A 26,272-nucleotide genomic window follows, 5' to 3' on the forward strand; every position below is an offset into this window, starting at 1 on the left:
GCATAGTTAATTTGTCTTTGTAATAAGATATCTAGTTCTTGCAAAGCCATAGTGTTACCATGAGAGTCTCACTAGTGTGTTTTATTGATTGCTGGGGAGGGATGATTGCTCATGTATGTCAGTTTAAGAGCCTTTCACTTTTATTATGTGGTGTGTAGCACTATATTCATGGTAATTCACTAAATCTGAAAGTGCTGTTAACTTGTGAAAGTGACTTGTGCCCACACTACTATTTTCCGGTTGTTTGAGCAGGGTTTCCTCGGGGTCTTAAAAAGTCTTAAAAAGTCTAAAATCCATATATTTCATATAGGTCTTAAATTACATTTAGTTAGGTCTAAGATATGTACGTTCATTTACCACTTCTGTCATCACCCTGTTTTTGTTTGGGGAAATGCGTTGGCTTGTCCCCTCCGGGTTGGGGGAGAGCTACTGCCTCAGGTGGAGGAGTTTAAGTATCTTGGGGTCTTGTTCACGAGTGAGGGAAGGATGGAGCGTGAGATTGACAGGCGGATCGGTGCGGCGGCCGCAGTAATGCGGTCGTTATACCGGTCTGTCGTGGTGAAGAGAGAGCTGAGTCGAAAGGCGAAGCTCTCGATTTACCGGTCAATCTACGTTCCTACCCTCACCTATGGTCATGAACTTTGGGTCATGACCGAAAGAATAAGATCCCAGATACAAGCGGCTGAAATGAGTTTCCTCCGCAGGGTGGCAGGGCGCTCCCTTAGAGATAGGGTGAGGAGCTCTGTCACCCGGGAGGAGCTCGGAGTAGAGCCGTTGCTCCTCCACATTGAGAGGAGCCAGTTGAGGTGGCTCGGGCATCTGTTTCGGATGCCCCCGGGACGCCTTCCTCGGGAGGTGTTCCTGGCATGTCCCACTGGGAGGAGACCCCGGGGAAGACCCAGGACACGCTGGAGTGACTATGTCGCCCAGCTGGCCTGGGAACGCCTTTGGATCCTCCCAGAAGAGCTGGAGGAAGTGTCCGGGGTGAGGGAAGTCTGGGTGTCCCTTCTCAGACATCTGCCCCCGCGACCCGGTACCGGATAAAGCGGAAGAAGATGGATGGATGGATGGAAATGCGTTGGTGAGATTCACAGTTAACTCAGTGTGTTGTACTTTCTGCGGTATCCAGGAACATAAGTGGCATTTTGCCAACAACCCGGTTGGAAATTATCGCTGTAGACTTCGCCAGTTCTGGAAAGACTTAGACTGCGGAATCTGCTACAACTATGGGAAAGTGTAAATTTAACAAGTGTTGGCTTGAACAGCCAGAAATCAGTTGGTTCACAGCCGTACCTGATAATGAATTTGAAGTGCTGTATATGCTCTGCCAGAGGATCAATCCTCAACTTGGGCACACTTGGTGTAAAAGCGCTGGTGTCACACACAACAGCAGAAAAACATCAGTTAGCTTCTAAAATTCTCAAGCCAAGTCACGCTATCACACACTTTTGTACACCTTTATCACCAGTTCCCGGTCCAAGTTCATCCAGTTCTGCTCAACCCGTATTTGCACACCTCTGCCGTCTCACAGCTAAGCAACATTGAAACCATCTTTGCCTCAACTCCATCGTCAAAAGCGGAAGTGCTTTGGATTTTGAACACTGTGTGAGTTTTATCTAAATTCTTAGATAAAAACTAAACTAAAACTCTTAATCACTTGTTAAACTAATTAACACTGAAATAAAAACAAACTGAAAAACTACATCAATGGCAATACATTTATTTATTTTTGAAAGTAATTTTGGGACTTCATTTTTCCTTAATTTGTTGTGCTTTATATAGGTCTTAAATTGAGTTCAAAATGATCTTAAAAAGGTCTAAAAAAGTCTTAAAATTGACTTGTTCAAATCTGCAGAAACCCTGTTGATGGTTAAAGACAATATAGTCTAGACACATTTCATTCACTTAGTTTTTACACATTATGGAATAAAACTTAAAGATTTATTAGATGATCACACTAGAAAAAGGTGTGCATGCATGCTTTTGTGGAGTGATTTAAAGCAAAGGTTTCTCATTCTGTTACAAGCACTCAAATTGCTGTTCATACTCTCCGTAACCTTTGCATTAACAAGCACAGCAGCTGTGGGGATGATAATATAAATGTATGTACCCTGGACATTCAGTTTGTGCTGCTGTATGTTGCAACTTTACTGGAACTTCAAATGGTTCATTAGCTGGTTGTCCTGTGTTTCACCCCACACTAACTTGCAGTGCAGCTGTGAATGTGCAAAGCCCATATGATCAGTTGCATATGCATGATATATACTGTATATACACAGCCAGTTCCCTTGATAATTTATGACCAGTTGGTATTTCAGTTTGAAAAAGATGCCCTAGATTACTGACAAAACGCACAACTAAATCAATCACTGACTTTATTTACAAAGACCTGCATCCTTATAGTGTTGAGGAGTATATGGGATTCAGGAACATTTAGCTGCACAGTTAGCTAGCTTTCTCCATGTCAAGTGCTACATGCACACACTCAACCTGGCCTCTCAGCATGCCCTAAAGCTGCCGGCTATGGCAAGATTACCCAGACGAGTACGGCATGTGACTGGATTTTTCCATAGAAGTGCCACAGCACTTCATGGTTTGGAGCAAAAACAAAAGTTGCTGGAGCTCACAGTATATATTTTGTTTATACTATTTTTTTTAACCTCTTCAGTCCAGGCTTTTGAGTGTAAGTTCAAATGTAGGAGTTTACTTTAAAATGGTTCAAATATATTGCTGCTGAATAAATCTTAAAAACTGACTCACATGTGATATGCATTTTTTGGGGAATCATGGTCCCGATATAGTCTGTCGACATCATCATCATCATTAAATGTTTTCACATGGTCGGTTGTTAAAAAAGCAAACTAAAAATCACGAAAATTGGCAATATCAAAGAATCGCAATTTAAATCGAATCTGCACCCAAAAAAACGTAAAAGAATGAAACTGAGAGAAAAGCGTAGTGTCCCAGCCCTGCATAACAGCAAGGCAGAATATCAGCACAACATTCCCTCCTTAAACAGGCCATGTAAAAGGGGGTATTGTCTGCAGTACAAAATAAAAATGAAGCAGCATGATTACTTCATTTAGCCTCTTTTTGATTGGACCACTTTCTCTGACTTTTCTTATAGTGGCTTTGTTTACTTTTGAATGGTTTTGAGAGTAACTGAATTCCTGAAAATCTGAACACAGCCTCCTAGTTCATGTGACTCCAAAACAGAATGAAGGTGTATTTATTTCTAACTCTTTTCAGCTATTTTTCTCTGCCTGTCTCTCTCTCACTCTCATACATGCATTTTCTTTCTCTCTCATTTTCTCTCTCCCTCTGTTCACTGTGTTAGAGCTGTCAGACTTGACCTGCCTGTCTCTCTCCCACCGAGCACTCTGCATGATTCAACCACACACACAGACACACGTCTTTCCCGCAGTCCTGCTCTCACCCAGGCACGTTGTGTTTAATTAGCTCCTCAGTGGCGTGAAAATATGTGTGTTCACGTGTGTGTGTCTCTATGAGATAAACTTGTGCAGGCCTCACTAAGGAAGTGTCAAGATTGCCATTGGGAGTGCATTGTGATGGCTTTCAACAGAGGCAGTCACACACACAGAGCAGGCCACTTGTAGGTCAGTTGTGTGTGAATACTTTGTGAGTCTCCCACAGGGACTGACAGAGAGGTGGTAAGTTTGTCTCTCTTTATTTAGCAATAGGAAAAAATGGCTGCAAGACTAATAGTGGAACACACAGGCAGAAGTCTAGCAGGGAGACAGAATAGAGAGACAGGCAACAAGCAGGCATAGAGCTGGTGAGATAAAGAGAAAGGGAAGTAACTAGCCAGACAGACATACATGTACAATAGAAACATTTATATAATGCATTTTGCATTTTAAAAGAAGTTGCATTATATTCAAGGCTATTGTAGTCTTCTGATAATGTTGACTGTTGTGTTGTTGAAGATAGAGTTATGCTTGAATGAAGAAAAGTGTGACAAAAGGGTCCACCTTACGCTAAAATTCAAACACATGTTCTGTTCATAGACCTACTGTCACTCTTACCTTGATTGACAGGCTAAGAAAACACAGGCTATGTCAGCAACAGCTAAATCATGTTAAGTTAATAATGCCTAATATTAACTAGTTTGCTTACATCATCACAATTTGTTTGTAAAATGGTTAACCTTAACCTGAACTTTACCAGCTGAATCTATAATTATTAGTGTATTGTTTACATTTGCACACAGTTTAACCAGTGCATTTGAGAAAGTTAAGCCACCCACCACTACTGACAGTTTGGCTCTTAATACATACAGTATGTCCTTGGCCAAGTGTACAGTTGAAATCAGTCCCACTGTTCAACTTGTTGCACACTACTTTCTCAGAGGTAACACAGAGTGGACAGAGCAGCCCTGATTGTTTTGGAAATGCGATATGAATATATGCTTGGACTTAGCATAGGGAAGCTGAATATTGTAGTTAACTCAATGTGCTTTCAAGTAGTTCAATTGAAATAATTCATATGTAGTAGAAGATCTTCATAGAACTGGGACTGAATATGTGACCCTGTGATGCTTACGCTGCCTTATCTGTTTGATAGCCTTTTTTCTATCTTTTTTTTTGGTCTTTTTTATGAATTTTCACTTTGTGTTGTTATTGTTATTTCAATCATTGTTTTTCATGTTTATAACATGCTATTAAGGTATTGTTGGGAGTATTTTTTCATACCTGAGGGTCTAACATTTGTGGTACAAAATAGGATTTGCTTTGCACTGAACCCATAACAATAACAGAAAATCCAGCAATTACTATTCGAGAACCTCTGAAATGCACTGGACCCCTAGTACACTAACATTAGCTGTGCTGTATTGCACACAACTGTAAACCCTGGCTGCTAATCTCTCATGCAGCATTAGGAGGAAAATACTGAATTAGTAATCCCCCACTGCCCCTGTACCACTCTAAATCTTAGAATCAATATTTGTTAACTAATATGACCTCTGAATCACTCTGCATGTATTTGCATTCATACTGCTTGTGCTGTACACATGTGTGGGTGTGTTTGTGTGTCAGTAATGAATATCAGTTAGCAGTGGTAACCTTCCCTTGCTGCCTTGAATTTGTGAATAGAAAATTATTGATTACTGGTCAATACAAACAGTCTGACGAGAATGAAAATGTTCACAAACTCGGGGCTTGTCTGTTTGTCTCCCTCCCTGCCTCTTCTTTTTATTCATCCTGTCAATGTTACTGATTATTTACATGAATCATATTGGTAATGTGTCTGCATCATTTACATCTTAGTAATTTAGTTGATACTTCTGAGAAATCACAATTGGTGGAAGAGTAGAATAAAGTTGCCCAAAAAACTCCATCCACATCCACAACATTGATTTTTCAGTAATGAATACATACTTCTTGTGACGTGCAATGCATGTGTGTCTTCCATCCAGACTTGTGATGTACGTGGAAAGAGACCTCCGCAAAGCCACGCCCCTCAGAGAGAATCCCAGCCAATCAGGATACCTGTCTCAGTGTCTGGATTTATTGATTGTATATATGAGTAACACTGCACCACTGATAATGGGTACACACACACTCACACACATATTAATATAATTTCAGGTAAATAGGAAAACTAGCTGTGGTAAAATTTTCTCCTCTTTGATTTGCATTTTAAAAGCACAAAATAAGTTCTTATAAAAATGTACTATGCATTTAAGTAAGTAACCCTTTGAGCCACTAGCCGTTCTAATTTCCTCTGGTCTTGTCTCATCTCCCTTTTCTAGAGGATGTCTTGTGTGCATTACGAGGTGTGATCGGGAGGAGACACCCATCTACAGCTCAAAGCAGACAGCTTAAACACACTTTGCCTACAATGTCCATAGTGCTGGAACTTCTTTCATCACAGGTAGCTTGCATTGTTCAGCAAAGTATTGGCCAGGTGCTGGGACACTGTATAATTTGAGTTTGTGTATAAGTCCTCAAGAAAAATCATGTGCAATCCTTAACCCTCTGTTTTTTCTTAGTTCCATTTGCCAGTGTGACTTATTCCCTGTCTTCTCATAGGTCTTTAGATCTCAAATAGTAACGGAAGAATTTCTGGCTCAAATTGGACTCCTCCTGGTGAGTGTTTGGTAATACATATTAGCAATGATCATTGTTAGATAAGGACTCTTTATCTATCTCCTCATCCAAGAGATTCCTTTACAAATTGAAGGCAAAAAATAAAGCTGTAAAAACTGGGATGCATTGGTATTTTAGATTTAGATTTATTTGACAAGTTGATATAAACACAATTATCATCAATGACCGTGCATTGAAACTATGCTGTTGGTGTAGTATTTAGTTCTCTGGTGTATATTCTTTCTTTCTCAAAGAACTATATCACCTCCATAGAGTCAAACGAAACAAATCTGGCCAGTGCTTTGGGTGAGTTACTTTCTCAATTACTAAAATGTTTATACATGAAATGTTATTCATGTCACCTTGTAAAAAAAAAAAGAAAAATCATTGTTGGCATGTGAAGTGTAGTTGTGGGTCCTGAGGTCACCTTTGCATTGTCAAAAAAAATATTTATGTGGAAAATGAGGAGAGACACAGGTCCATACATAAAGCCTTAAAGAGACATGGCATTGAATGTCAAATGCTTGTGCACAAGGTAAGGGGCAGAATGCATGGTTGGCCACTATGCACTGCATCTGGAGAAGCTGGGGCCGCTCAGTGTCAATAATACCAACCCCACTCCAGTTGCTGGCGTATAAATGGAATCCAGTCAGCCGTCAGTGCAGGGAGTTGAGTTACTAGTCAGTCTGGAAGTTATCCTACACTGTTACTGAGGAGATGATGCGGTAGAGCTGAATGATATGTGATTCCCTGTTAGGCGCTGCAGTATGTGAGGAACTGATCAGGACTTCTCTGTCCATTGTGGAAGTCTTTAGCCAGCACCATGCTCTCACCTCTCCACATCATAGTGCTGTAAGTATTAATGCAAGCAAACATGCAACTGACTTCCTGTCTGACTCACTGTCTGTCTACCTGATACAGCCATCTGGGTGTTTGTGTGTCTTTCTGTCTGTCAAAGTGCCTGACTGACTTATGATATTCAAATATAGGACAGGTATCTTGTGACACTCAACAAGTGTCAGTACATTTCCTCTGATGGCTAGACCTTTCATCATCCTTCTGTAAGGCTTGAGCCTGTCACTTCAGACTGATAGACTTTTTTTTTTACTGTTTACTCATTTAGAAAAACACAAGTGATCCATTAGTTGCTTTGTTGTGATGAAAATTTGCAAAGTGAACACTGTTAAAGATTTGTTTGAAGAGTCTCCATGAACATCTTCAGTTTTATTTTATTTCTTCAGGTTATTTATTTATTTATTTTTTCATTTCTTTTTGTGGTTTTATATTCAGTGTTTGTCTTCTAGTCTACTAAACCTGTACATTAGTTGTGAGAGGACAGATGGTCAAGGTGTGCGCTATTAGGAAAGACACTAATCAACTATTGAACCAACTGAGCCTCATCAAATCTGCTTGTGTGTTTTCCTGTTTGTGTGTGTGCCTTCTTGTGTGTGCATGGAATGGGACAATGAGATTGTGTTTAATGAGTATTGACGTATGGAAGCGGAGAGCAGCAGGAAGCAGACAGGATGGAGGGAGAGAAAAGAAAAGAGATGAGGAATAGTCGAAAGGAGCAAAGAGGAGGTTTGCTGCTGCTGAGAGTCAATAACACGGGAAGACACTTTAATTACCACCAGCCAGCTCAGATTAAGTTTTATTGCCTGCTGGACAAGGACACACAGTCATGTTTGAGTCCATGTCTCTGAATCCTTGTCACGAAGTAAAGTTTGCAGCAAACTTTACTTCGTTTTACACAAACTGCTTTCATACCATGGTAAAGGTTAAATTTGTTCTTTAATGATCTTAAAAAGTGCAACTATGTAAACATTACCTGTTGAAACAAAGTAATGTTGAAGAGAAATTTAAGTCTCCATTACATTGTGATATTGAAAAACAGTTAAAACTGTTTATAGGCAACACAGACCCTTAATAATATGAAGTTACAGCTATAGATTTAAAACTGACTTCATTCACTGGGCATGATGTTATTTCACTTAATGTGCTTTCAATCACAAAGGTTGGTTCATTTAATTTTTGCATTATGTTAGCATATTTTTAAATTCAGAGAGGAAGTGTTGACCATTCATTTTGAGGAAAAAAAAGAATAAAACAACAACACACAGCAATGAACCAATTTTTCAAGCTTGCTCACGTAGCTCTGATAAAATAAATGGAGTACATTGGACCAGCAGACAATGAGTAACAATTAATTAGTTACGGCCAGCTGGTGTTATTAAACAATATGAAATTGAGTTAATTAGCAAAGTTTATTAACTCCTCCTGACTGCCCCAGTTTGGCAAAACTGGTCAGCAGAGAATGGTGGTTGTCTATATCTATATATATATATATATATATATATATATATATATATATATATATATATATCTATATCTATATCTATAGATATAGATATACAGTAGATATAGATATAGATATAGATATAGACAACCACCATTCTCTGCTGACCAGTGGTCATTCTGTCTCCTACTAAGACCAAAATATATTGAGCATGTCTGTATCTGGGAGCTGCATGTTAACAATAGCCTGTTTGTTGATGAATTAATGATATCTAGTTGCTTTAGCATAGCAGGCAATATGGTGAAAGGTTTTGTGTACTGCCTAATCAACAATGTACACGAGGTTAATTAGTTTGTATACTAGCAGAAAAAAACAGTAGAAGAAGAGAAGAGCACCTATCATCTATAATTTACAAATACAACACAGAATACAGCATTCAGTAAAATGTATTTATATATTACTTTTTTTGTCTTTACCACAAGTGAAGGAAAATCATCTTTTGTTGCTGTTATGGTTGTGATAGGAAAAACATGCAAAACTTGTCCAGTAGGGAGAAGAATAACTAGGTAAGAGAGCAAAAGAAAAAAAAAGGAAACAGGAAAAGAAAAGGATTTCAGACCGTAAAAGGACATGTCACCCATAGTTCATAGCTCAGAGAAATTTGCCCCCCCCCACACTCACTCTCTCTCTCTCTCTCTCTCTCTCTCTCTCTCTCTCTCTCTCTCTCTCTCTCTCCCCCCCCCCCTCTCTCTCTGTCTGTCCAGTCTTTTGATGGTTTTGATATTAATACACACGCCATTAAGTGGTGGACAACATCCTTTGTAGTTCCCTTTCTCTGGCTTTCAATGTAATAACCTCACACACTCACTCAGCATTAGTGTTGTTTCTATGGTAATATTAGTAATCATGCAAATTCATGCAATACACATTCATACCTAAATAAGGGCTTTGACAGTTGTGGAAGTACATTTGTGTGTGTGTGTGTGTGTGTGTGTGCGTGCGTGTGTGTGTGATCAAAGAGATCATTCAACAATGCATTTCCATAGTAATTTGATCCTCTGTGGCAGTGGTCTGTGTTGTTGTTGCCCACTGAATTAATAAAGTGCAGTGTCTTCCTTTTAGTTCGGTGTAAAACTACATCCTGTTTTCAGATTTGCTGTATGTTTAGTAGATTTCTAGAAGAAAAGCTGAAATTACTTTCTTTAATATATATATTTTTTTCCATCAAAGTAGATACCATTGGACCAACTGAACCACTGATAATGCCTATACTGTTAATGTTCAACACTGACACTTCTTTTATGTATTAAAGTTTCAGCTCATGGACACATGCTGGTACATTTTCTACATAATTTTCTACTGCTACAGAATTTCAGCCTGTTTTCACAGTTGTTTCAAGCAGTACATAAGATTCAGCACTCAGACATCATGTGCAGATGGACTTACAATGCAGTATATGACACCAGATTGTAACTGATTCTGCCAGATTTTTGCTTTTACTAGTGGAGCAATACAGTGTAATGTGTAAAGTTTTATTTGTATCCATTAATGTCTCTCGCAGGTTGTGAATGACATCCTGCCTCCTCTGACAACACTGGCTTTCAGCAGAAATGGTAAGTTGGCCATATTTGGGTGAAGGAAGAGGGAACGAGACAAAGTGAAAATAGAAGCTAATGTCAGAGTGAAAGAGGAGGAGGAGTAGGAGGAAGAAAAAAAAAGAGTGGTTGCAAATTGCCTAACACATCCCCCTTTCTTTCCCCTTGTTTCTGTCAAAGAGAAAACGTAAAAAAAAAAACATCTTAGAAAGATACTTTAATAGATACTGAACATACATTCCTCAATAGATAGATGGACAGATTCATTTCAGAATGACAGATGATAGATTCATGAAGACAGGTGTGTGTAGAGAAAAGAGATGACAAAGAACAAGGGAGATGGTGAGTGAGAGAAACAAACCTTGAGTGTGTAAGGTCATGAAAATCTTTGCAGTATGAAAAGCGCCATGTAATTATCCTCTAAAGTGTTTTGATTTTTGACCCTCACTGAGTCATTATGTTTGGTTTCTGTGGGTCCCAGCACAACAGAGTAGGAGGATGTTTCATGGAGCCAGTTTCTCAGGGTTAAATAACATCCTTGGTGTGTGTGGGCCATTAATACTGTGTTTACTTATAACTTGTTATCATGTCATGCTATGCTACTCAAAAAGAGCTTATAACGTTTAGTCCGCCTCTGCTTTATTTAAACGTTTAGCTATATTGGTATATAGTGGTATATGGAAATACTGAAGTTGATTCTTACATTCTGACAATAGTATTGCCTCTAAATCATCAATTTCCACTTAGAGTGTTGGACACTGTTATGGTTATTATAGTATGGCCCCCTTGTAAACAAAGATGCAGCTAAGAAGCGAAGCTACAACTTACAGTATACTGAACACTTCTTGTATCTTATATTGATGCTCGCCTTCTTTCTGTTTGTGTGCATTCCAGTGGAGTGGTCTGTGTTTGTTCTGAGGGTGCTGTCTGAACTCAGTCTCGTCCTGCTGGTTCAGGAGAATGATGGGACTGAGGACAATGAAAAAACAGAGGAAAAGAAAGAGAGAAGCGATAAAGGAGGAAAAGCAGCAGAGGGAGCAGATGATGGAAGCTCCTGTAGTCAAATGTTAACTCTCATCCTTAAAACTCTGCTTCCAAGGTTGGTCTGACTCTTTCTAAGTATATTAATGTCTCTCTCTGTTACTTGACTTTTTGTTTCTGTGGGAACAGGAAATAGTTAAAGGTTATTTGAGGAGCATTTCAAAATATCAATATTAATGTAAATGAGACCATCATCAAAATTTTTCCTACCCTCTGGTAGGTGCCAGTGATATTGTAATTGATTTGTTTCTCAATTTCTTGAATTTTCCTTAGACAATTTTTTCCGCCAAAACAGCTAGAGTGGTAGTGGCAGCCAGTTCAATAAAAGTTTAAGCATTATACTTTTTGCCAAGTGACAGTCTTATTATGAATACTAGTAATGTGGGAATGACTTATTGAAACCTCCAGCACTTTAGAATAGAATATATCAAGTATTTTTTGTCTTGCGTCCTGCTTCTGTGGGCCACCTCACATCCGAGTACTTGTTGGATCCAGCTCAGTGTCAAGCGTCTATCTTTATGAGTGGTGCATCAAATACAGTCTGCAGAATTTCACATCATGGCAGAGTGAGAAAGGTTTAGAATAGACATTGACATTTGTGGTGTGTTCTTCTCAGCTGCGTTTGCATACTCTATGTCGATCTATACCATCTCCTCCTATACCATTATTATTTTTATCTCCCTTTTTAAACTGTTCTTTGGTTAACTCATGTGTTATCTCTTGTGCACCTTTATTTCCGTCCCCATTTCTCCACCTCACACTCATATCTATCCTCCTCTTCCCCCCTTTGCCTCTCAAATTCTCTCCTTTGCTCCCCTCCCCACATTTCCTTTTCGCTCCCACTCTTATTATGACTCTCATTCACCCCTCCCCCTCTTCTCCATCCCTCTCACCAGATCTGTTCCAGTTTACACTCTGTTGCTAATGATCAGAACAGTACATTAATTATTAACACTACAAAAGCCAAATGTTGAACACATGCATGTTTATGTCTAGGTATGAGTCTCTTCTTCGAGCAGTAGAGCCCATCCCACTGTATGCGCTCAAACTCCTGGTATCGATGACTGAACACAGCACGCCTATCTGCAGGTAGTGTACACAGACTTCAATCATACTCAAAGACAACGAAACGCTGTTAAGGCACTGTACCTAACAATGCAGTCCTAAGTATTATTAGTACAATACAATACAATGAACAGTCAGGATATCTGTACATTACACTAAAGCTGTCCTCTGTAAGCAGAAATGTACAAGCAAACCAGCTCTATAGATTTCTGGAGATACTTTAGACGTTTTTGTTCTAGTTCTTTATCCAAGACAAAGCTTTGGTAGTATTGAAGTGTTCTGGAGTCCTTGCAGGCACACACACACAAATATGCGCAGGCACATTTTAGGTGCTCAGTGTGTATTGTATTAATGCCAAGGCCAGTCATTCCCAGTTCAGCACTGTGAATCACGATTAACTGTTTTTTCTATTCACAACCTTGCACACAAAAACACACACACACACACTTACTTTAAGCAGTGATTCTTACCCACTTCAATAGATACCAATACACACAAACACAAAAAAAGTATAATTTATTCATTGATGTAGCTTATCCACATTCTGAGCTAATACTGACATCAACACAGCTGCACCACTGCTGGTAATCTACACTGAACAAGCCATCTTAAAGCCAGTGTTTTCTACACTAGTAATCAGTTTAGTGGCAGTCATGAGGAGCTGTATCAGCTATGATGTGTAAAGACATGGCATCTTTATACTCTATCTACTTCTGAAAGCTTTATTAAAATGTGCACTGCACATTCCTCAAATATAGAGCACAGGACAAAATTATTGCTGGCATTAAAGTAGAATTCACTACTGCATAATCTTGAAGTAATTCACTATTCAGGAATTCAAAAACATGTCTTGAGGTAGCAGTCATCTGACACCAAAATAAAAAGAGGTAATGATGTGTTTCCTGGTTCGGTTGCACAGAGAAACTGCTGATCCCCAGGCTAACCATGAGATGACTCACCTGTGTGTGTGTGTGTGTGTGTGTGTGTGTGTGTGTGTGTGTGTGTGTGTGTGTGTGTGTGTGTGTGTGTGTGTGTGTGTGTGTGTGTGTGTGTGTGTGCGTGCGTGCACATGCTTACTTGCGTGCCAGATTTATGTGTGTTTGATAGATGTGTTCTGACAGCAGCTGTCAGTAAGTCTTGATTCTCTGGTCATCTGTCTTCTCTTTTCAGCTGTTGACAGAGACAGAAAGTGAGGGTGAAAAAGAGGAGGCAGAGAGAGAATGAGGAAGTCAAGAAGTGGACAGTGGATGGAGGGATGGGATTAAGGATAGGAGGATGAAGTGGGAAAGAGATAGGCAGGGAGATTGAGTTTGATGGATGGGGGAATGGTAACATTGGGAAGGACAGAGGACAAAGTGTTGACAGAGTATTAACGGGCAATATAGCATAAATCGACATGCATCGACATGAAATTATGTGAAAGTAGGAGATGAAAGGGTGCATTTACCCTCACAAGCAGTTGTTGGATCTGTAGGTTAGCCAAATTAGTGAATTGGGAGCTCTGAGCAAAGTGTACATTTTGGTCACTTAGCCTTAAAAATACAGCCATTATCAATTGACCATATTCACATGGCAGCATTTTTTCATGAGTTCATGCTCATGTTGTGGAAGGTCAGATATTGTACTGCTGTGTTCAAGGTTTCACCTTGTTAACAAATTGTTAACATGTCAGTCAGTGTGTTTACATCACACTACATGACAGAATTACTGGGTTAACTGGGTTCCAACTATGATCGGATTTTTAAGATGCATGTATACACCTTAGTCTGACTAAAATCGGACCGGATCGGATTTCTTATAGTTAGATTAAAACACCTAGATTATTCGATTGATAGTCACATTACTCCTGCATGTATACTTTCCATCAGACTGGATTCGGATTTTATGTTCTGCACAGGCTCGAGATTTTTTTCACAGGGCCGTGAGCCAGAAATAAAAGGATGACGATGGTGACGTCTTTCCTCCAAAATCACTGCAAGCAAGAGCGTCATTGTGTATCTAGTTTGTGTAATTATCATTTACACCATATATGAAATGTACAAAGATGTAGCTTCATCCTGCTCTTCGTACACCATCTTTCTCAAATGCCGAGGCAGAGTTTGTTGTTGCTGGTGATGTAAAGAGGTCAGCTGGAGGTGGCTCTGTTACCGCTAGTTGAAATGGGTACAGCGCCACCTATCGTACCGGGGTATGACATGCTTCAGCCAATAATTCAATTTTCTCACAGGCATGTATACTCAGACACTTGCAGTTGTCTGATTGAGTAGCATAGTCGAACTGTGGCTGTAATCCAAGTAAGCAGTTCATGTAAACGTACTGACTGCTTCAACCCATTTCATGACAACCACTTGTAGTTTTCCCCATGCTATATGAAATGCAACTTGGAACACAATAGTTCAACATTCAAGATTCTAACTCTGGGTCTAACAGAGGAAGATGGCTGCCCTGCGAATATGGTCTATAACAGTGGATGATTAAGTGGTCATAGACATGGAAATATTCATGGCAAAATATTTTAGCTCATCCATATTTTTATGCTCCATTTTTAATCATTTAGTATTACTATACAACAACCAGGATTGTTAACCTCCTGTTTTGTCCTTCCCTTATTTCTTTCCCCACTTCCATCTACTTATTTTATCTTCTTGAGCAATAATAACTCAACAAACCTCTCATCACTAATATCCTACTCTCCTTCCATCTCCATCCATCCCTCCAAGTGTTCAAAGTTCACCCTCATAGCTGAATATGCCCATACTTCTCTTATCAGTAATTTTACCCCCTCTCGTCTCCATCCTCCTGTTCCTCCACATCTCCTCATCCCCCTCTTTCCTTGACACAAGTAGAGTGACGTGAACTTTTCAAATTGGTGTCAGCACTCTTCTCTCTACATCTCTGTTTTTCTTTCACTCCTTTCCCTCTGACATTATTAACAATATTTCCCATTTTTTTCTGTCTCCCTCATTCTCTTTCTCTCACCATCTCTAATTTATTAACATTAGTCCACATCTCCCTCCTTCTCTGTGCCCTCTCTCCACAACTCTCCCTCCATCACTGCAGTTATACAATCAGAAATTAAATTGCCTGGGTCTTGGTTAGATAAGTGTGGCTATGAAGCCAGCCGAGCGGTAATTAGATGGTAAATTGGGGACATTAACGTTGGGAAGGCAGCCTGCTGTTTCTCTCGGCATTATCACAGCCCAGACACACCTTCAAACAACTACATTTACTATGACCTTTAGCCAAAGAACCTTACACTGTGTGGCTACATGTGTGTGTCAGTGTCCTTTAATGTATGTCTGTCTGCCAAATGTGAATGGATGTGGCCTTGCAATGCTTATCAGCCAAGCATCAGGTAGCTTGTACACTTTATTGTGATTGTAGAAGAATCTCTGTCTTAAACAGCTCATAATTCTTGCATGTTTTTTTCTTGTATCATTAGTTAATGCCTTGACATAGACTTGGCCTTATAAAACCATGACATCATCAAATTGCTTTAGTAATTTGGACACCTAAGCCAGAGAAAAGTGGAATCGTTAGGTGTTAACAACACCAAGGTGGCCGTTTTCACACACTAAAAGTCTGTAATTGCCTGTAACAGCCTCTTTTTCTGGGCAGCTCTGTGGTGTGAATACATGCATGAAATAAAATATATTAAGATATTCTTTAGATCATACAAAACTCATTAAGATGTGTCTCTTTGGAATAATTGGAGCATTCTCAAGGGAAGAACTTTCTGGCACCTTATGATGTACAGTAAATATTTGACTAAAAATGCTAAGACATAACCTCCTGACTTTATCTTTGGTGTTCATTATCTTTTCACTTGAAATAACGAGGTCCAGAATCATCCAAGATTAAGCTTGAGAGCTGACAACACAACTGTATGACTAGTAGAGCAGAGGTTAATCTAGTTTATTGGTTGTTCATAATATGATCATTTTTATATTCTGTTATAAAGCTAATACTGATGATGTATGAGTAATGTAGTGAGGGTTGTCTCCTCTGCTCCTTTACAGGCAGTCTGTTGTGCTCTGGTTTGTTCGATGTCTGGTGTTGTGCACTGTGTCTTTTGATGTATGGCTGGTAGTTTAAAGGTGGTCCAGTTTATCATGTCGTGCTGGCTGGGCCTGTCCTCTCATCTCTCAGCCTGTCACCTATCTAATGGGAGGCCATCCATCACATCTACAAACACACACACCCACAAACACACTTACACCCCTTCATAATAAGCCTAACTTAGGGTATAGAACTTAGGATAAAGTACATCATTGATCATTCATTTATCATTGCAAGTAAAAAGAAAACAGCATTTACAGACAAAGTCAGTGTCCACAACACCATGTTTCTACAAGCAACCTGCTCAGTAGTTCAACCAAGAACAAAAATGTTTTCAATGCCCTTGAATCCAGTGAAGGTCACAAAGAATGCAAAAAATGCTAAACATAATAATCAATTCTGCTATTGATGCATGTTGGTTGCATGAAAATGTGAGGTGCATGACCCGAAGGCTGGAACTATTGCTTGGTTCAATTAATCCTAATTTCTCTTGTAGCTGTTGATGGTTTTGCTAAGCAGTTTGTGTAACAGTGTTGGGAATATTTTTTCAGCACCCTTTAAGATATAATGAAACTGGTATTGATTTCAGTATAAAAAGTAGGTTGTAGGTCTGCAGCAAAAGTAATGAAAAAAAAGACAGAATGTATCACAGCAAACATATAAACCAAAAAGAAAGCAATAGACAATTAAAAGAGAAACATTTGAGCAGGAACATTACTGTAAAAGTTTTTTAGGGCTTCTAACACTCCTTGGTGGTTATGTGTTACTATTTTTTGCTGAAAAAAAGCATGTCTACTAGAACATCTAAAGTTTATAAGATTAAGATTCCCAGTTGAAATTAACAAAATGTCAGTCCCTGTTTAAAGGTGAAAAGCAGTGTTTCTGCTAAAAAATCATAGACACTGTTCAATCAGGTTGTTAAGATAAAGGTTTCCATAAGTGGTCTGAAGCTTGCCAAACTATAAATCATAGTTAACATGAGGACAGTTTTATAATTGAGTGGACGGGCTTTATCTTCAGCATATTAACACCAGTCTGACTTCAGCTGGCTTTGTTCCCATCACAGCTTGAGTGCTTTTCTATGTACACAAATGCATGTAGACACATACATACACAAGGTTTGTGTGCATATGTGTTGACATTCCAACCACACAGTGGATGCAAATCAAAGAACCTTAATCAGTCAGTAGACAGAATGTCATTCCCTCTCTCTCTCTCTCTCTCTCTCTCTCTCTCTCTCTCTCTCTCTCTCTCTCTCTCTCTCTCTCTCTCTCTTTCTTCTACTCTGCCTTTCTTCAAAGTTTTCAATGTGGATTAATCTCCATCACTCTTTTGTTTTTACTCCTTCCACACATCTGTCCCCCCACCACTCTGTTCTGCCACTATTCTCTGCCCAAATCTTTTCCCCTTTCCTCTAATCTCCCCCGTCCTTTGTCCTTTTCACCAGATGTAATCTTCTCTTACCTCTTCTTCTCCTTAACTCTCATCTCTACTTCCCTTGTCCTTCCCTCTCCTCTCTCACCCATCTCACTTCATGTGTTCACAACATGTCTCTTCTTTTCGTCTCTCTGTCTCCCCCAATTCTACTGGTACCAGACAGAAGTCGTTGTAGCGGAACTCCAACCTTAATGAAGATGAAACAGTCGTGTGTGTGTGTGTGTGTGTGTGTGTGTGTGTGTGTGTGTGTGTGTGTGTGTGTGTGTGTGTGTGTGTGTGTGTGTGTGCATGTGTGAACAGTGCATGGAATTGCCTTTAAATTAAACTAATTTTTGACCCACATCTTACTACCTCTGCTCCAATTTGTATTTTTCCCTTTCCTTGCCAGGTTGATCAAACACAGTAGGATCCTACCAACAGTCTTTCAGCTCATTATGGTAAGAAACCACTCTCTTTTAATCAGTTTTTAGTCAGCCAGTCAGCAAATCAACTGGCCATTCAGTCAGTCAAAGAATCAGTCTCTTACGATCAGCTATTAGGATCCAGTTATAACAGTTTGTATTATTTATTGCAATTCTGCCATATTTTATGACAGCTCAGTTGCACTCTGTCTCCTTCCTTTTTTTCCTCTCTCACTGGCACCATCTAACTCTCATAGATGTATTTATGTAAATTAGTCTGAGTTGTTTTGACCTATTAGGGGGCTGCTGTAATTGACTGGCAGGTCAGCCTCAGAGAGCAGAAGGGGTTAATAGAGTGAGAATATGAACTCCACTATTAAGATTCAAACACATGCAGACTAATACACACAGCACTTGTCTGTTATCAGTGAAGCATAACAGTGTTTCCAGTAAACAATTTATTTCACCTGACCCTTTTTGCATTATGCAAAATCTAATGAACACACAAACACATACAACACAATCTGTTTTCTGCAAACCAAAGCACTTGAGCTGCTGCAAACAATTTATGGTTTTGCACACACACACACACACACACTCACACACACACACACAAACACACGTGCACGCACATTCACATGTGCATGCATACATACCCACTAAATAATCAGTGTTCTGCATGGCTACCTGTCCAGCCCCGACTAGCTGATGCAGAATGTTAAACACGGTTACCCAACAGCCTGATTAAGTCCTCTCCTGATTGTTTACTCCTGTCTAAACCAGTCATGTCAGGATCCATTAGTGCCGTCTGTATTGCTCACATTTGGATTGATTTATGCTGCCTGAAACACTCTGATCTGGATTGATTACACCTGTCACTGGTGATCACACTTGTCATGGAGAAATTCACCTAATTGTATTTGTCTAGATGATGAATTAGTTCTGCTTCAGACATGAAAGGACTTCAAGAAGCTGACAAGACCATAGTTCTTTAACCGGCCAGTTGAGAAGGCAGACAACTGCTTGGAATGTCTTGCAGTCAAATACTTTTTAGAACCACTCACATACACTGTACATTCTTTAGATAAATCACAAATACATGTTTAATAATCTATGAGTTAGGGTGCTGGACAGGAAGTCAGTGAGTTAAAATTAATTTTTCTTTGCCATTCATTTCTCATTTCTCTTCACGTGTATGCTTTCAGTAATGTACATGATAGTCCTTTCACAGCTTATTAGTCCATAAAGATCAAAATAACTGAGCTTTGTCATTTGTTGTTACTGACGGACAGGTTGTCCGAGGTGCAAATTGATGTCATTGTCTTCAGCCTCAGGCTACTGCACATGATGAGCATCAGCCAGGCTTATCAACCCCTGTGCACAGATCACACTGATGCACATAGACCCCGCAGGCAAAGCTGATGTATCTCAGAGAGGATCAAATAGTGAAATGAGGGCAGGAGAGAGAGGGAGAAGTGAAGTACTGTCGGAGAAAGAGAGATGGTTTTGTAAGGAAGGGAAAGGGAACATGAGGAGTAACAGGAAAGTGAAGACTGCAGTCTTAGTCTTTGTTTCTCTTTGAAACCAATTCATTATCACAGGTCACAACTATACCATCCTCTAATAGACCCAGTTAGTTCAATCCATTAGCTCAATGTGGTATCTCAATTACTCTTTCCACAGTAGGTATAAAATATCTTAGATGTTCAGATAGAACATGTAATTCTTTTCTGTTTCCCTTGTGAAAAAATAGTTGGCAATATTGCTGTGTTTCTTTTAGTATAAATGTCAAGAAAACCAGCCAGATATGTTACAAAGTACAAAGCTGAACTGGAATAACAACAAAAGGACCATTTGAAAATAGCATATTTTAGTTAACAACATTCACAGTCCATAAAACATGGAAAATGTAGCTGCTCATGAAAACAGTGATCTTTCAGGAGAAAATATACAATTATGCTACACAATATGCTGAATGATTGATGTTCTCAGAACAGATTCAAAGATTGATTACAGACAATAATGGTGTGTTTGTGTTGTGTTCAACCTTGACGATACAGAACAGGAAATTTTAAAGGTAACATGGAAGACTGACATAACTCCACTCCTGTTTTTTATAGATTGTGTTGTGTGAAAGTGCTGTTTATTATGTTCTGAGTCTATTGCATGATGTCTGTGACAGAAAAGTTCCCTCACTCAACAGTGCTCATATATACACCATTTATTATCTCTTTCAAATCTTTACACTTTACACCAGTTTGATGTTTTGTAAATACAATCAACATAGCAAACCTTCGACTGTGGACTGATGATGAAATAGAAGATGCTGTTAGCTGATCTGTGACCTAGTTCTTCCTCTTTCTCTCTGTAGGCTAACAGTAGCAATGTTACCAGTGGGTTGATCCAGAATGCAGTTGCCTTGCTATGTAATCTTAGTGGAGACACAATCTTGGACCTGGAGCCACCACACCAACAAGGTGCAGTATGTCTGCATACAGTCTGTGTGCCAATAGAGAACATTTAACTTTTCTCTGCTTAAAAAAAACCAAACATTCTGTTGTTTCTATACTCTTCTTGTTTTGTACTGTCTCTTACACTAGTACTATTAATAATGAGTGAGTTAAGTCTGTCCCACAGGCCCATCTGTCATTGACCTGGAGTGTTAGCATCATGTATCTACTCTGCTAGTATTAGTTAATGTCATGTTACCTGTTGACATCTTGTTTTCCCCAGCCCGCTTTCCTGCTGTAGCATAATGCTGATACTGGTCAACAACCTCGGCTCTGTATGCTTTTGTGTGAGGTGGAGGCAATATTTTTTGTCCTTCAGCGATGGTAAAATTAAAGAATATTAGAATTTCCTGTCTTTGCAAATGATTCTAGTAGATCAAGATGGGGGAGTGTGCCCGCATGGATAAAGGATTTTTGTCATTTTTGGCCCATTTAACACCCAAGAGCTAGTTTAGGATTAGGACTTTAATTAGAAGAAGGGAGAAGTAAGGCACAAAGCCTGGGATGCTGTCTTAACCTAGCTTTATAGAATTAATTAAATAAATAAAGGTGTTTGCAAGAAAACATTTACAAACACTGCTGCCTCTTTGTGTGTGTGTGTGTGTGTGTGTGTGTGTGTGTGTGTGTGTGTGTGTGTGTGTGTGTGTGTGTGTGTGTGTGTGTGTGTGTGTGTGTGTGTGTTGCAAACGTGTAAATGTTTCGGGACCCACAGTTCAACACTGTAATTGCAACTCTCAGTGGCATTGAGAAGGCAACACAATAATGCTTTCTCAAATTTCTATTTAGCACTGTCTTCATTTCCTTCTCTCGTTCTGTCTCTCTTTCACTCATCATTCCACCCTTCCACACCCTGCCCCCCCAGACCATCACCACTATCACCCCTTCCTCTTCCTCTCCCTCTATTTCCATTGGGTCAGCAGTGCGGCAGTTCAGTAGTCAGCATCATTATCGTCCAATCAGCTCTCCTCTCAAGAAGAAACTGTCAACCCAGCACTAATACTGGCCGGGCAATTAACACTATCTTCCTTTCCTTTCCTCTCCTCTCCTCTCCTCTCCTCTCCTCTCCTCTCCTCTCCTCTCCTCTCCTCTCCCTGTTTCCCTTCACTGTGTGAACTTATTCACGTCCTCTTGTCCCTCTATTTCCTCTTCCCCTACCGCCACTTTCCAATCTGCTCAGCTTCTTCATTGACTCCTCTCTTCCCCATGTTCCCATTTTTACCTTTTCCCCTTTCCTCTATATTGGGTTCCTCTTCTATCTTCCCCTCTCCTCCTTCTCCCTTCTTTTAGTTGTGGTTCACTCCAGATCAGTGTGACGATGGCAAGAACGAAGGAAGAGGGAAGAGAAGAGGAGAAGGGAGGAAGCGTGTATAATTGGCTTTTTAAGGTGTGACAGAGAGAGGAGGGGAGGTGGTGTGTGAGCTTGTATGCGTGCGTGCGTGTGTGTGTGTGTGTGTGTGTGTGTGTGTGTGTGTGTGTGTGTGTGTGTGTGTGTGTGTGTGTGTGTGTGTGTGTGTGTGTGTGTGTGTGTGTGTGTGTTGAGAGGCAATGAAAAAGACAGTGAAGAAGACCAAAATAGGGAGGTGTTTTTTGTGCTAGTGTGAATGTATTTGTGCTTACGCCTCAGTGTATGTGTGAGACAGAGAAGAGATGTGTATGTGTGGGGGGGTTGGATGCAATAGCATCCGGTATATGTGTGTGTCAGTGTGTGTATGAGAGAGAGTGTAAGAGAGAGAGAGAGAGGAGATGAGGTTTATAATTGGGCAGATTTGCCTCCGACTGAGATAATACCCCCTGGGGAATGAAGACTGAGGGAGCAAAGAGAGAGAAAGGCAGAGATAGGGAGAGAGAACAGAACAACAGAAAGAAAAAGAAGATGGCAAAAAAGCATGAGAAGGAAGAGAGAGGGAGAAGATGATAGTGCACAGAAAGCTAAATGGGAGGTAAAAAGGGTAGGAGATAGGTGACTGAGAGGCAGAATGGGATACATGGAGAGAGAATGTGGTGTATTGGGGTGAGGCGATGAGGAGGAGGGATGAGATGATTGGAGAGAAAATATGAGGTTGAAGTGAATGACAATTTGATAGATGGAAAGATAGCGAGAGGCAAGAGTGAGATAATAATTTGATGGTAGAGTAAGACACACTTTCTTAACAAAGTTATGATTATTTAATATGATTGTTGATTGCTTGGTTTTAATATCTGAACATGAAGCAGACTAATGTGGAAGGTCTAGGTTAAAATCTGATTACATAAGGCTACAAAAACTCAGGCTTCACCACTGAGAGTGAAGCTAAAACTCATTTTGTAGGTACAGTGACAAGCAGACTGTGTGATTTGATAAGGAAATGGACGCATCTAGAGCATGTAGAGCAGCAAAATTCTGAGGTTTTCACATCCACAGTAACCCAAGTTTGGTTCCTGGGCTTAGATGCTGACAAGGTGCCAGTTAATTAAAGCATGTGTGTCCTTTAATTAATTAAAGGAGTCTTTGGGGGCTCCATGTGTCTTCAGAATCCTTAAAGGTCTTTGAGGTTCCTCTCCGGGTTTGACCCAATCTTTGTTATTTCTCTTGACCTTCTGTGAGAAGCTCAGAGGAATCTTTGAGGTAATTGCCTCTGCGCCGGTGTTATCCAGTTTCTGTGGATCTTGCATCTATAACTTACTATTTGAAATTAGTTTCAGGTTGTATAACACAGCAAATGGTGTCTAAAGAATTTTATGATGTTCTTTAACACCATGTCCATATGTGTCCAATCATTAAAATGCCCCCAGGTGTAATAAATACCACAAAAATCTGTCTTCCATATTATTATTTTCATTTTAGCAAGCCCCTTAAAATGTCAGTAGATTGACAATTTAATGGAAATGCAATCAATAACACAGTTTTGAATGTAAGTTTTGCTGTGCATGAATTGCAGTTTGCATTGCAGTCCCTGGATACAAATGAAAAGTTATTGGTGTAATGTTTTGTTAAACAACAAACAGAAGAAAAAATAAGTTAAATATGTGGCATAACTTCTTTTCGGAATACAGAATCTGACATTTTTGAGAAGCATTGACAATTGTTTGGGTATTAGGTCTACTTTTGTTTTTTAAGAAGAATGCAACATTTTGGTGACAGTTTTGCTTCTATGTTGTATTTCAAAATTATTGACAGAGCTAATAATATTGTGAACAAGGGGCAGGTCTGACCAATTATCACTGATGAGTCAGCAATTCACACTTTGAACAAGGGCCTTTTCCCCAAAAAATCAAGGGACGACCATGTTGATAAAAAAATTTGTCATCAACCTCCTCGCTGACATGTTCTTTCATTTTCTGGAGGTATTTTCTTATCAGAGTGTTTTTTATCACCCAAAGACTTCAATGCAGCTATCACCACAGTCTGGCACCAAAGCATGATTCGGAGATGTAATGATCCCTCCTTATTCTTTCTTTTTTGCATTCCTTGGATTCAGTAAGGTAATTTTCTGAACCAATGTGTGAATCATGAGTGCACTACAGAGTACGGTGGTAATGGCCACTATCAGCAATTGTATTGGACCAAAATATTGTTGCATACAGTCTAGAAGACATGTATGTGAATAAAAATGTTTTCTTTAATTTCATGATAGCAGTGAAAAAGGGTGCTGATCATTTGAAGACCTGGGCCTATAGAGTCACATCAATATGGAGAATAAATCAATTTCCATCTAAGTATCAGACACATTAAACACACACATTGTTTGATCATACCAACTCTATCCTAAAAAAGACTAACCTATATTATTGGAAAAATCTCTTAACATATACGACATTTTAATTGAACTTTGTACAAATCAATTGCAATTTTTGGGAGTTTTTTTCTTTCTTTCTCTGGAAACTTTCCCTCTTTGCATATGTAGGAATGCTCTGAGCCATCCATCCTGTTGATTCCCAATAGCATTCAATTCACTGTGGTTTATAAATAGATAATACTGACAAGCATTGTAGAATGTCTATTTTTAACCTGGCAAAAGCCCAGAAATAGGACACAGCACAGTGGTTTTCACTCATAAATGATTCCTCTGGTCTGAAAATGGCTAAGTAACATTTATACATATGTAATGTTTAAAAAGTTGACTTTTAAGGTTGATTGAACTGTATTTGTCCTAACCTCACAAGTGTACAGATCCACACACACTTGCACGAAATGTAGAGATGCATACACGTCCATACCTGTCAGTAACGGCACTACTTAACATTGCATTACTCACACTAATGCGGGCACAGAGCCCGAAAGGGTCAGAACATGACTGATTTCTGACACAATGCGCCAACCAGCATTTCCTGATGTTTATCTGACTGAACACCAGAAAGGAGCCAAACCAAGATAAGACTGGATCATAGTGTCTTTGTCTTTTAATATTCCTGTTGAGACAAATACAGTGCCCATAATCTACAATGAATCTACAGTGGTAATAAATGTAGCTACCTGTTTTGTATTCATAATGACCAGAGCAAGAGTTGTCATGTGTGCAATAAACTTAGGCACATATTTAACCACATTTACTACTTTTGCACAGTTTTGTAAATAGCTCATTATAGTAACTGCACACATTACTCTTTAAATCATTTTTCATGGGTCTTGTGTTCAGTACATTATCAGGATATATCTGTGTAGAATATGAAGATATACATTTGTATGAGAGCTGCAGCTTGGTAGTTTTTAATAATAATAAATTATTATTATAATAGGGTACCCACAGATTGTCAAGCATGTAGAAATGTATTGTGCATTGGAAATGGAGACTGCTGTTGGAAAGTGTCCTGTCCCATGACTTTCAGACAACTAGGCATTTAGTCAGCTATCTGTCAGTCTACAATGCAGTAGTGTAGTCATCTGTCTCTTGTAGTATTGATGTGGATCTCAATCTCTTTGGGTTATAGTTGCAAGTAATTTGTTTATCCATATTGTTGAGCTTTAATATGTAACTGGATTTAGTTCACCATTCCAGGTAAAATTCAGTGAATGAGTGGCATTGTACTAAAAAAAAAAAAAAGGTGGTTCTTGGTTGTTAAATCTATGAGCAATGTTGGTGTCATCTACTCATGATGTGAGTGTGTATAGAGTGTAAACATAAAAACCTAGATATTTGCTTGTTTCATGGTGTCTTTTCTACATTAAAAATTCAGATAGTTAAATATTATGATGAATCTATGTCACGATAGTCGATGTGATAACATGTTATGATTATACTCATTGATATTTATGTATATTCCAAACATGAGCATATGCTTACATTTTTTTAATGCACAAACGGAGAGGCATTTTAGCTTTGATTTGTGTTTTCTCTTTGTTTGATTTGACAAAGCCATGTATAGTAATGGCCGCTGTCCTCAACAGATGATAATAGAATAATATTATAAACATATACATGTGTCTAGCACAGAGTTCTCATCTGAACAGGACTGTATTGTCGGATCACATTCGCAGCAGAGGAGGTCTGTGCTTGACTGAATAGTCTAAAGTAGAGCAGTGTGATTATTTAATTATGAGGCAGTTGACAAAGAAACAGTACATCTCACTGACAGCAGGCTAACTTTATATCTTTCTAGTGTCTGCAGTGTTGCAATTTCACTCACAAAAATAAACACACACACACACACACACACACACACACACACACACACACAGCATCTGCATTCTAAATAAAGATCTATTGAATACAAAATAACACCAGGTGCATTTTCCCCAGTGAAGACTGATTTTTTAAATTCATTTCTTATTTAACTGTTA

At 39.2% G+C, this 26,272-nt stretch overlaps 1 protein-coding gene across 4 annotated transcripts in view; it reads left to right on the forward strand.

The window, feature by feature from the left end:
• Positions 1 to 26,272, forward strand: part of ulk4 (unc-51 like kinase 4) — a 73,815-nt gene that overhangs the window by 31,973 nt on the left and 15,570 nt on the right. For 3 of the 4 annotated variants that reach the window (XM_037074083.1, XM_037074084.1, XM_037074086.1), the window contains 10 exons: positions 5,438 to 5,571; positions 5,774 to 5,895; positions 6,054 to 6,110; positions 6,365 to 6,416; positions 6,868 to 6,962; positions 9,968 to 10,019; positions 10,896 to 11,100; positions 12,039 to 12,131; positions 17,992 to 18,040; positions 20,376 to 20,481. In XM_037074083.1, the coding sequence (XP_036929978.1) occupies positions 5,438 to 5,571; positions 5,774 to 5,895; positions 6,054 to 6,110; positions 6,365 to 6,416; positions 6,868 to 6,962; positions 9,968 to 10,019; positions 10,896 to 11,100; positions 12,039 to 12,131; positions 17,992 to 18,040; positions 20,376 to 20,481 (965 nt within the window). Of the gene's footprint in view, positions 1 to 5,437; positions 5,572 to 5,773; positions 5,896 to 6,053; positions 6,111 to 6,364; positions 6,417 to 6,867; positions 6,963 to 9,967; positions 10,020 to 10,895; positions 11,101 to 12,038; positions 12,132 to 17,991; positions 18,041 to 19,296; positions 20,051 to 20,375; positions 20,482 to 26,272 lie in introns of those variants that run through there. The other variant, XM_037074085.1, reaches the window with a different exon arrangement.

The sequence above is a fragment of the Acanthopagrus latus genome, chromosome 17 (genome assembly GCF_904848185.1).
Source record: "Acanthopagrus latus isolate v.2019 chromosome 17, fAcaLat1.1, whole genome shotgun sequence".
In the NCBI taxonomy this organism is placed as follows: domain Eukaryota; kingdom Metazoa; phylum Chordata; class Actinopteri; order Spariformes; family Sparidae; genus Acanthopagrus; species Acanthopagrus latus.